Genomic DNA, 12,165 nt, shown 5'->3' on the forward strand with positions numbered 1-12,165 from the left:
CACTTTCTGGAAAGATCTGTCCCGATACATTACTGTTAAACTTATCGCTGATTTTTCTTTGTTGTGGAAAGATGGACTGTTTGGTTTCCATGATATTAAAAGTAAAAAAACAGAAAGAAATATACCTAATTAATCTATTGATCATTTTAAGGAAATATCATATTCACAAAGCCAAATTTAGTCATTCTAAACCTTCTTTTATTGCTTTTGGTAAGAAGACGGAACAGTACATCAAATCCATCCATGATTCAAAAAATAAGAGGCCGCTAAAACCATTCAGTTATGCTCTATCTCTAATGTATTTATTTGAAACTCCCCCTGGCTCTGCTCTTGTTTATATTTTTTTCTCTCTGTACACTGTAAAACATTTCTAACCTCTCCAAGTCAAAATTTTCTAGTGACTGGTCACATCTACATTTTTTACTTGGGGATGTAATTTTTTTTTACAGTGTATTAATGACTCTATTTGTGTGTTCTTACTCCTTGTATCGTAAAGATTTAATAAAAAAAATACAAATAAAAAAAAGCAACTTGCTGTGACTCTCCTTTGTAGACTGAAGAACAGATGCCTTACTAGTTTGAGGTTTTACAAAACGTCGTACAGTCCAAACCAGATATCGGGTAATTAACATGCACCAATGCTACATTTTTCTAAATGTCATAATCATTTTTTAACGGACAAGTATTAATTACTTCAATGAGCTCATGTTTTCTGCATTAAATTATTACATTGTTTAAATTAATACATTTTTCGCTAACTGTGATTTTGTATATCTACATTTCTGAAATACATAACTTAGTCAGTTTCCTCTGATATCAGATCACTGTAAACTGTAATGTAGACTCATGCTCTTTCTGTAAAGCTGCTTTGAAACGATGTGTGTTTTGAAAAGCGTTGTACAAATAAATGTGAAATGAATTTAATGGCCTTTTACATGCAAGTCTGAACATTTGTTGCATTTTTATTTGGTCATTATAACATTCTTAATTTGACAACTAGTTGGCTACCAAAGTCAGATTATTAATAGATAGCGAAAACTGAGACTTTATAAGAAATAATATAAAGTTTACATGATTCGTATGAAGTCTGAGCTTATGAACTATTCTAAATAGAAAGTGTGTCTCAATGCAGTGATCCAGAGGACTGACAGGACAGCGGTTTACCAGCCATGAAACTGTACATGCATTATCTCATTAAAAAACAGGCAGTAATATCTAATCTAATTGCAATCATTATGATGTGTATTATTAGTATTTAATCAACAACTACTACAAGAACAATAATACAAAATTTTAAACAAATCAAAGAATCATCACAATATTTGTTAACAGTAAACCCATTTATAATGCAAATCATTTAATCAAAAATGTTGCATTGTCTCTATAATTTACAGCTTCTGCATCATTAGTAAAGAAAAAGCAAGAAATAGTAAACAACATATTTCGTAAATAAAACATTTAAATATATAAATATCTCAAATATATACATATATCATATATATAAATATCTCATATATATAAATATCTCATCCAGCATTTTTCACATTAATAGAATTTTCACAGATTTTCAACACAGATCAACTAGTTTTTACAAATACAAAACAAGAAAATTGCATATAAAGTGTAACTTGGTAAGGGTTAAATTCAATATAAAAAAAATATAAAAAAATAAAAAAAACAAGATTTTAATATAAAAACGTAGTTTAGCAGAATGGTCCAGCAAGAATAATTGTCCATTTAATGCACTTTTGGTCATAAAAGTCTATTGTTTTTTGAATGTTGTGCTGATTTGAGGTCCAAAATGCTCGTTTCAGGTTATGTAACGCTGTGTGTGTATCATAAGACTAAAGTAAAGCAGCATATAAAGCAGCAGTGGGATTTCTGTAGGGACAAAAGAGTAAGAGAATGCAGAGAAAGACATAAAAATAGGAAATCTGATATAAAAATGTAGTTTATAGCAGACATGTCCTTCAGTGTCGTGGACGGTAGAGTTACTACTGAAAATAGCATTTCTTTGGCACTAGTAGCTGTTGTTTTCTAAAGCTGCGTCCCAATTCAGGTTGTGAACCCCGTTTAGTTTTTAGGCTGTTGAATATAAAAGGTCCAGTACAAACACTTCACTGCTGCTCGTCAAGGGAAAGATGTCCCAGATGCTGGAAGATGAGCAGTCATCCGTAGACTACACTGTCCCGTTCAACAACGCTCAGTCCGACCTTCGAACGCATGGTCTCTGAACTGGGACACAGCTTATATGTGCCATTATCTCAGTCCCTCAAAGGTGGAAGAAGATCCAAAGGCAACATGTCAGCAAGATCAGGAGTTTGTTAGAGCCATTTGTGTCAGCATCATCTGGATAAAGAAAACATAATTTGCATGAATTCCTGCACCAAATTCCTGCTCATTCAACATTAACATTGATTACATTTAGATGGGAACCAGTAATGTGATTATTTCCAATACTCAGAGTAAGGATGTAATCACAGTAAGATAATTACATGACAAGAGCAAACCTCTTCACTTCCGTTTAAATGCAGGGTTTTTTTTTTTATTCACGAAGATTTGTGGTTATTTTTACCACCTTTATTCATATACCATAATGCAAAGCACAAATTATGAGCTCATAGGTGTGTTACTTTTTGATTTGTTCACTGGTTCTTTGGTGTCCGGCCTCAGTACTTTCGATGATCAATATACCACATTATATTCATGTCACGCAACGTTTTCAAATTGAAGTTTCTTCAGCAATTGAAACCAGCATACACCACATTTTACTATGATTTTTTACTACAGTAAAGTTTAATAACAATATTGATCGAATCACATTATAAATCACATTATGATGCATGTAAATTAGGGGTGTAGCGATACCCTCATGTCACGATGTGATACACATCACCATACTGAACTCAAGATACGATATTACAATACTATACTATAATATACTATAATATAATATAATATAATATAATATAATATAATATAATATAATATAATATAAAAGATTAACAAAAAATATTCTGTTGATTAAAATGCTAAATTTACTATTACATTGTGTGTGTGTAAATGAATAGTCTTGGACTTGTCCTGAAACTCAAAGCACAGGACAATAGAGACACCAGAATAACAATATTCATGATTCTGAAGATGAAAATACTGAATTATTGTAGATGAATATGCTTGAACTGTCACTGACTAGATATATGTAAAATAATATAGTCCACTTTTTACTGGTAACATCAGATATTTGGCATCATCAGGACACACATATATTCCCCCAGTGCATTATTATACATTATATATAGTAGTTTAATGTAGTACTGACACTAAAACTTTTCACACAGTTATTTTCTATTTTGGGTGAGCTATACATGATACATATTGTTGCATTTTTGTATTGCGATATACTTGTGACACGATATATTGTTGCACAGCTAATCTAAATGTAGTCATGATTCGAAAAATAAAAGAAATAACTTGAGTTTTAAATGCAAGCAGAAAACTTTTTTATTTTAATTATAACAAAGTGATGGGGTGTTTAGTTCATGTTTACTCACTGCTCCTGCCAGATATTCCCTCCGGACCACAGTCTGTGGAAAACATTGAGGCAAGAATTCAGTATGTAAAGAGAATTACATTTTTAATATAACTTAAAGGAATAGTTCACTCAAATGATACATCAATCATCATGTTTCACAGAAGAAAGAAAACATTAAAACACGATGAGGATGAGTGTAAACAGAAAGTATTCAGTTTTGGGAGAACTAATCCTTTAAAACATTGGTGAGATCGGTTATGATCTTACCAGGCTGTACAATAGTCTTGTAGAGCAGTTCAAGTACTCGCTCATTCTCATGCGTCGCATTATCATGAGTATATATTTCTAGTGTGTACTTTTCATCCCTCTGGAAACAGCCTGGCACTGAACAGCGTCCGTCATCACACAAACTGGAGAATGTTTGATCCAGAACTGGGACTGAATGATGTTCTACACGAACATGAACGCTCTTGAGTTGCTTTAGCTCAGGTTCTCCATCACAAGACAGAGAACACTGGATACACGTCTGTGGCAGAGGACCACAACCTGAGGATATAAACAATGAAATATTTATATATGTTTTCTTAAAATAAATAGTGATATTAAAACACTGCAGAAATGAAATACTCACTCGCACAGTAAACGATGCATGGCAGTAAAGCCAGTGCTTTGGCCCTGAGGAGAAGAGAAAAGGGCTGATTATGTGCTAGATCTGTACATGCTCACTTTAAGTGTTTAAATATTGAATAAAGGTTATATTATAACACTAAGGTTGCATAATTCAAAGCCTGTGTAACAAGTGGATTTCATCATATTTCCCCAAGTTGACTGATTACATTAATACCTAAATAGGAAAATTCTGTCATTTACTCACTCTCATGTTGCTCTGAACCTGTGTGAGTTTCTCTGTAATGTTGAACACAAAGGAAGATATTTTGAAGAATGTGGGCTATCCAACAGTTTCTGGTCCCCATTAACTTCCATAATATTTATAAAAAAAATACTATGGAAGTCAATGGTGCCCAGTAACTGTTTGGTTACAAACATTCTACAAAATATCTTCCTTTGTGTTCAACATTACAGAGAAACTCATCCAGGTTCAGAGCAACATGAGGCCGAGTAAATTATGACAGAATTTACACTTTTAGTGAACTGGCCCTTTAAATCATATTTAGGGATTTATTTGGTGAACTATCCCTCTGCCCTTTTCTTTGTTTTGTTTTTAATGTTCTTTTATATCCTATTGCTTATTTTCTTTATATTGTATTATATTTGGACTACTTTTTTAAATATATTAAAAGTAACAATATCCAATGCGTCATGACGTAGTCTACTAAACCCATTATGTCTAGTTGAAAGTTTTTTATTTTTTTTATTGTTTATTTAGCTAATTTGGTATTTGACATTTCTAAACATACATAAACTTACTAACAAGATAAGAGCCAAACACACAATCTGGCTGTAGGATATTTACATACTTACTGGTTAAACCGTGAAGGCATGATGTCAGCGGTCCACAGTAATGCGGAAGTCCCGATAGTTTAGCTAAAACACGCTGGGTTTTAATTCAGGAAAACTGCTGAAAATAGCCGGACTTCTGTATGAAGGCAGCCCGAAACCCGATTTCAAGATCTAGTAACTTTACTGAGATTTCACTGTTTGCGTGTGAAAGTGACGGTCGGCTCGTGTGAAAAGGCTTGTTTGAGATGCGCCTTGCCTCGCCTGAGATGTAGTCGAGAGTAGTCGGCTGCAGTGAGGGGAGGAGTGAAAAAAGTGCAGGCAAGCCGGACAGTTCTCTCTTCTCGTAGTGGATCTGACACCTGTGAGATCAAAGACTGATATCGCGGGATTCACGCTCATGTACAGTGTTGCTAATAAACTGGATGTAATTCAAGTTCTGTTGCTTTTATATGAAAATAAATATAATGAACAAGACACCCAAAGTATTTGTTATTTAATTCCATTCCAAATACGTGTTTATCAATATTTTTTTCTTTAATACAGACATGTATATATATATATATATATATATATTATAAAAATGACATCACATAACCCTGATATCGCACTGTCAGAGCGTTTATTCACACGTTATATAACGTACGTATACACATAAAACATGATACCAGAGTTTTAACATTCAAATATTTTAAAAGAGAACAATACATCACGGTTGTTTAAACCAATGATCATTAAGCTGTGTCGTCAGCAAGTCGTTTCCCATCGTGCTTTTGATCAGCGCAGTCGGTGGAGAGCAACTGCGCGCGACTGCAGAATCCGACAGGTGCGCCTTGCGGTCGCGAGAGTTTTTTGACATACGTCAGCATCAGAGCAAGGCGGACCGCACTCGGACACATTTCTAACCGGCATGCATCTCGCGCTGATCACCGGTGATCGATTCTGCGCAGATTTTGCTCATCTCAAACAAGCCTAAAGTGAATGCCGGGTGATTCACGTGATGATGACGAAATGACGCTCTCCGTTCTTCCTCTTCTTCTTGTTAATGGCTGTTCACGTCTAGGAACATTACATTAAATTACCGTAATTTATAACCTATATCCTATTTCCTATATATCCTACAACTTTCACTAAAGACGGTGAAACCAAAGCCCGTCTACGGAAAGCCTGTTCTCTCCAACGCCCTATTAAGTCCTATTGGTTGTAGTTCCAATCAGAGTTCCACTGGGGGCGCTCGCCATGAGTGCAGAATGAATGGGAGTCTATGGAGCTAGACGGCTAAATTTGTCTCTTTCACCCGATTGCCGTGTAGAAATCTCAGATTTGATTGTAGGTTTTGCAAGTTCAACATGGGTTATAGGTCGAAAGTTGAATGAACGAGTACTTATGTCCTTTCGATTTCTTACAGGTTGAGTTGTTGTTGCCCATAACACGCTAGCATTCTGCTAATGAACGCTGATTGGTCAGTGAAGGACTGATTACGACCAGAGATACCGCTTGATGGCATCGTGGCATCCGAAGCGGGACCAGAAACAAAAAGAAAACTCTTCTAGCACGTGTATTTACCTGTGTCAGCTGTGTTGTGTGCTTGCCTTTGTCAGATGTGTTGTGTGGTTACCTGTGTCGGCTGTGTTGTGTGTTTACCTGTGTCGGCTGTGTTGTGTGTTTACCTGTGTCAGATGTGTTGTGTGTTTACCTGTGTCGGCTGTGTTGTGTGTTTACCTGTGTCGGCTGTGTTGTGTGTTTACCTGTGTCGGCTGTGTTGTGTGTTTACCTGTGTCGGCTGTGTTGTGTGTTTACCTGTGTCGGCTGTGTTGTGTGTTTACCTGTGTCGGCTGTGTTGTGTGTTTACCTGTGTCGGCTGTGTTGTGTTTACCTGTGTCGGCTGTGTTGTGTGTTTACCTGTGTCGGCTGTGTTGTGTAGTTACCTGTGTCAGCTGTGTCGTGTGTTTACCTGTGTCGGCTGTGTCGTGTAGTTACCTGTGTCGGCTGTGTCGTGTTGTTACCTGTGTCGGCTGTGTCGTGTTGTTACCTGTGTCGGCTGTGTCGTGTGTTTACCTGTGTCGGCTGTGTCGTGTGTTTACCTGTGTCGGATGTGTCGTGTGTTTACCTGTGTCGGCTATGTCGTGTGTTTACCTGTGTCGGCTGTGTCGTGTGTTTACCTGTGTCGGCTGTGTCGTGTGTTTACCTGTGTCGGCTGTGTCGTGTGTTTACCTGTGTCGGCTGTGTCGTGTGTTTACCTGTGTCGGCTGTGTCGTGTGTTTACCTGTGTCGGCTGTGTTGTGTGTTTACCTGTGTCGGCTGTGTTGTGTTTACCTGTGTCAGCTGTGTTGTGTGTTTACCTGTGTCAGCTGTGTTGTGTAGTTACCTGTGTCAGCTGTGTCGTGTGTTTACCTGTGTCAGCTGTGTTGTGTAGTTACCTGTGTCAGCTGTGTTGTGTGTTTACCTGTGTCAGCTGTGTTGTGTAGTTACCTGTGTCAGCTGTGTTGTGTGTTTACCTGTGTCAGCTGTGTTGTGTGTTTACCTGTGTCAGCTGTGTTGTCGATGCCTCGAGAGAAAAGAAAGTGCAGAGCGTGAAAGCACCAAAGTGACTGAAGGATTGCCGTAAAGCAGTATCTCTGGTCGTACAATGTGTATGACGTCATTGACATTTTGAAAGACTTTTTAAAGCAAATAAGTGACTCTAAAAAATCTAACACCCAGCAATGTGTAATTTCTTTGCATCCCCTTTTGAAAACAACATTCAAATTACTAGACAAAAAATGATATCCTGAGAAAAGTGGATTTTGAGGGGTATAGCGCCATAGACCTCCATTCATTCTACACAACCGGAAGTTTATTGAGTGGCACTTCTCCCCTCATTAGACTTTAGGCTTGTTGGACTTCATGCAGCTCTGCGCAGACCGATCGGCGGCTGACTTAAAGCAGTGCATGCCGGTTAGAAATTTTGTCCGACTTGATACAGCGCCGACGCCTGGTGACTGTGACGTATGCCATCAAAGTACCACGAGAGCAATTCGAGAGTAGCCGGAGAACTCAGCCAGCGCAGCTTCTCAAGAGCGGCTGCACTGGGCTGCAGGAGGGCTGATGACGACACAGCTGTTCCACGATTGGCCGGATTCACCGCATGACAACGATCACATGTGTTTCGTGTTTATTCGAACACCTTTAGTTCCCTTAAAGCTCTCAAATCAGTTTATTATAACAGGGAACACTCTTTTCATGTTGTTGTCATGTTATATTGTGTCATGTTTATCAAATTAAAACTGATTAAAAAACGTAGACTCCACTTCATTGATAGTAGCTTATGTTGAACTTTATTCTTGTTCAAACAGACGCTGTATGAAGCAGTACATAAAGTATTGAATGAAAATGTCTCTGAAACATCTGTGTATTATTTGGCAAATATTGCATTTATTTCACTGCAGCTGTGGTAAAGTATTATGCAAACACCACGTGAGCGGTCACTACGGGAACCAGAAAGTGTCCGACTTCACGTCTCTGTTTGCAGCTCCCGGCTACTCTCGCCGATCGGTTACATCCAGCCGCAGCCGATGTCGAACACACCTATTCTCTGGTGAAACGGACCGCGAGCTCAGATTTACCACATCCGAGTACGTGAGATGTCACGTGATGACGCCACGCCGCGGGTCACATGACTGACTCACCCGAAACCAAAACAGCACAGCAGAAATGTCAGTTCTTCATTCCACTTTTGTGTTCAGAGTATAAAACATGTCGATGTTTAAAGTGAATGTTATATGTTCTGTGCTGTTTGTGGTGTTTGGTGCCGCGCGTGCATTTCTGGGAAATGGAGATAAATTTCGACGAAAGGTGAGAATAAATGATTGAGATCAACCGAAAACAATGAACAAACTTCATACCGGTGCAACAACAAACAGCCTTTAAAAAGCTGCAAACACCCACATATAGACACTTTATAGAAAACTATGTTCTTATCCAGTCTTTGACCGTGGTGTTTATCACAGCTGTATATTTAGGCACATCTCTTACAAAAGCTGGTCATCATGTTCCTCTTTGTGTGTTTTTGAAAGGTTGGATCAGAACTAGAGAGTATTTCAGTTTAATAAGTGGCATGAAAATATATAAATAAATGAATTATGATATATGTGTTCTGTTTCATAAGACCTTTGAAACCCATAAACACTCAAGTACAACTGATTTAGTGTAATTTGAACATAATTCTACATTTACTATATGAATGTACTGTAAATGATTAATAATGATGACAAATCATTAATTTGAACTGGTTCTTTTCAGTGATTGAGTCAAACTATTATACAAAGCATTTACAGTCACAGAATTAGAGACATTTGACAATCAATAAATATCTTAAGTTTAACATAAATTTTTCATTGACAAGCGATAAACAGTATTTAACTAGATCAGAGCTGAGATATATGGTTTTATTTCTTATGGTGGAAGTTCAGATTGCTCTTCCAACATTTTCACTTTTCCCACCACAAAAACCTATACATGTCATGTGATTTCATATGTGTATTTTTTTTATTTTGCCATGATTCAACAAAATGTCATCTATGTTAGTCAGTTTGAAAACTTTACCTTGCTGATATACATAAATGTTACTGGTAGTCACTGTATGAAGAATGTTTGGGTGTAATATGTCACAGTTTAATTTATTTTACTCTCCTCACTTACAGAAATGAACTATAGTGTCCTGCACACACTAGTGAAAAAATATCAAAAATTATTGGTTTGACTATAAATCGTCTGAATTCACATCAATGATATTCAACACACACTCTGGAATGAATCTGACATCTCTATATAAAGGGTTTGTGATCAGTCTATGATACTGGTGTGATGAACACACTTCTCTGATGTCCTCAGGTGTCTGTAGAGCTGAACCCGGGTCTGAGTCCTCCCTCGTCTCTTCCTCCTGGAGTCGCTCTGGTTCATGCGCGAGGACTGGGACCCAACGACACGCTTCACTTCATGCTGTGTAATCTCGGAGCTCCAGCGCTTCTGCTGGTCCACACGAACAGCACAGAGTCAGCAGTGCAGGTCAACTGGCCTGTGTTCATCAACGGCAGTTCCTCAGGTAGCCTGAAGGTGGCGCCGGAGAGCAGCGTGACCTATAGCTCGGCACTCGTGTTCACCAGGGTGAGATGCAGTCAAGCCTCATTTCATGCATTATCAGGGAATTAAACCTATGACGTTTGCTGCTGTTCACTACAGGAACACTGTTAAAATGGGAATATGTGAACAAAAGACAAAATCTAGACTGTTATTAACCCTTAAACGCCTACCTCGAGTCTTTAGTGACCCGGGACGTCATTCACTACCCTCCTCCTCATTAATTTTTTTAAGTTAGACATCAACCTTCTTAGTATTCCTCAATCTATTCATAATAAACCATAAAAAATGTTTTATAAAAGAATGCCTGTTTTGCCATTCAGGTGTGTAACACCTGTATTTTTTTTCTGCACGAGAGTTTCGTCAACGGCTCCCTCTGTCTGAGAGTAAGCAGAACTGCAGCAAACACATAACAGGATGAATATGGTCTTTTCATATTTCACTCTAGACTTGAAATACTGTGTATTGTGAAAAGCATTATACAAATAAACGTGAATTGAATTGAACTGAATCGAATATGAAGATGATTCATGTGTAAGAAAAATGAAGTGGACGTCGAAGATCTCAAAAATGACGTTCATTACAGCACAGCAGTGGTGAAGCACACCTTGAGTTCACCGGCATCAGAACGAACCCAGAACATCCGAATCTCAAACCTTTTATCCTGTTACAGTTTAACACTCGTAATGTAAATCAAGCTGCTCCTGTTGTACCAGCTGTGGTCTGTGTGTTCATGAAGTCGAGACCCTATTGTCTGGGGCTGGGTATTAGATTCAGATGTTCCAATGCGATTCGATTTAGATTCACAAGCTCTCCATTCAATTCAATCCGATTTAGATTCACAAGCTCTCAATTTGATTCGATTTCAATTCACAAGCTCTTGATTCGATTTCAATTCACAAGCTCTCAATTCAATTCAATCCGATTTAGATTCACAAGCTCTCAATTCGATTCGATTTCAATTCACAAGCTCTTGATTCGATTCGATTCGATTTCAATTCACAAGCTCTCGATTCGATTCGATTTCAATTCACAAGCTCTCAATTCGATTCGATTTCAATTCACAAGCTCTCAATTCGATTCGATTTCAATTCACAAGCTCTCAATTCGATTCGATTTCAATTCACAAGCTCTCAATTCGATTCGATTTCAATTCACAAGCTCTCAATTCGATTCGATTTCAATTCACAAGCTCTCAATTCGATTCGATTTCAATTCACAAGCTCTCGATTCGATTTGATCCTAAATTCGATTTCGAATCCCGATTTGACTCAATGAATATAGATTTATAAAAAAGAACGGTGAACATAAGTTTACAAGTGGTTAATTAATAAAATAAATTTTTGGTATATATTAATTATATATCCTACAACTTTCACTAAAGACGGTGAAACCAAAGCCCGTCTACGGAAAGCCTGTTCTCTCCAACGCCCTATTAAGTCCTATTGGTTGTAGTTCCAATCAGAGTTCCACTGGGGGCGCTCGCCATGAGTGCAGAATGAATGGGAGTCTATGGAGCTAGACGGCTAAATTTGTCTCTTTCACCCGATTGCCGTGTAGAAATCTCAGATTTGATTGTAGGTTTTGCAAGTTCAACATGGGTTATAGGTCGAAAGTTGAATGAACGAGTACTTATGTCCTTTCGATTTCTTACAGGTTGAGTTGTTGTTGCCCATAACACGCTAGCATTCTGCTAATGAACGCTGATTGGTCAGTGAAGGACTGATTACGACCAGAGATACCGCTTGATGGCATCGTGGCATCCGAAGCGGGACCAGAAACAAAAAGAAAACTCTTCTAGCACGTGTATTTACCTGTGTCAGCTGTGTTGTGTGCTTGCCTTTGTCAGATGTGTTGTGTGGTTACCTGTGTCGGCTGTGTTGTGTGTTTACCTGTGTCGGCTGTGTTGTGTGTTTACCTGTGTCAGATGTGTTGTGTGTTTACCTGTGTCGGCTGTGTTGTGTGTTTACCTGTGTCGGCTGTGTTGTGTGTTTACCTGTGTCGGCTGTGTTGTGTGTTTACCTGTGTCGGCTGTGTTGTGTGTTTACCTGTGT

General features: G+C 38.0%; 2 protein-coding genes across 2 annotated transcripts; one reads left to right on the forward strand and one right to left on the reverse strand.

Annotated features, from left to right (window-relative positions):
• Window positions 1–688: 688 nt before the first annotated feature.
• Window positions 689–5,609, reverse strand: LOC309511415 (uncharacterized protein). Its single transcript, XM_082186665.1, has 5 exons — window positions 5,018–5,609; window positions 4,173–4,210; window positions 3,803–4,081; window positions 3,555–3,587; window positions 689–2,349 (listed from the first exon to the last, which is right to left on the reverse strand). Exons 1-5 carry the CDS (start codon window positions 5,035–5,037, stop codon window positions 2,273–2,275), a joined length of 447 nt encoding a protein of 148 aa, XP_082042791.1. The 5' UTR covers window positions 5,038–5,609; the 3' UTR covers window positions 689–2,272.
• Window positions 5,610–8,629: 3,020 nt separating this feature from the next.
• Window positions 8,630–10,198, forward strand: LOC309511417 (glycosylated lysosomal membrane protein-like). Its single transcript, XM_082186669.1, has 2 exons — window positions 8,630–8,827; window positions 9,866–10,198. Exons 1-2 carry the CDS (start codon window positions 8,729–8,731, stop codon window positions 10,181–10,183), a joined length of 417 nt encoding a protein of 138 aa, XP_082042795.1. The 5' UTR covers window positions 8,630–8,728; the 3' UTR covers window positions 10,184–10,198.
• The last annotated feature ends 1,967 nt before the right edge of the window (window positions 10,199–12,165 follow it).

This window comes from Leuciscus leuciscus (assembly GCF_965113295.1).
Source record: "Leuciscus leuciscus genome assembly, chromosome: 12".
Classification (NCBI taxonomy): Eukaryota; Metazoa; Chordata; class Actinopteri; order Cypriniformes; family Leuciscidae; genus Leuciscus; species Leuciscus leuciscus.

What these genes read in the sequence shown, in the direction of transcription:
- LOC309511415 (XM_082186665.1), bottom strand. Translation starts at nt 5,037, where the DNA reads ATGCCTTCACGGTTTAACCA. An exon ending in ATGCCTTCACGGTTTAACCA is followed by an intron (nt 4,211 to 5,017) that starts GTAAGTATGTAA and finishes TCTTCTCCTCAG; the next exon opens with GGCCAAAGCACTGGCTTTAC. An exon ending in CAAGACTATTGTACAGCCTG is followed by an intron (nt 3,588 to 3,802) that starts GTAAGATCATAA and finishes TGTTTTCCACAG; the next exon opens with ACTGTGGTCCGGAGGGAATA.
- LOC309511417 (XM_082186669.1), top strand. Translation starts at nt 8,729, where the DNA reads ATGTCGATGTTTAAAGTGAATGTTATATGTTCTGTGCTGTTTGTGGTG. An exon ending in GAGATAAATTTCGACGAAAG is followed by an intron (nt 8,828 to 9,865) that starts GTGAGAATAAAT and finishes TGATGTCCTCAG; the next exon opens with GTGTCTGTAGAGCTGAACCC.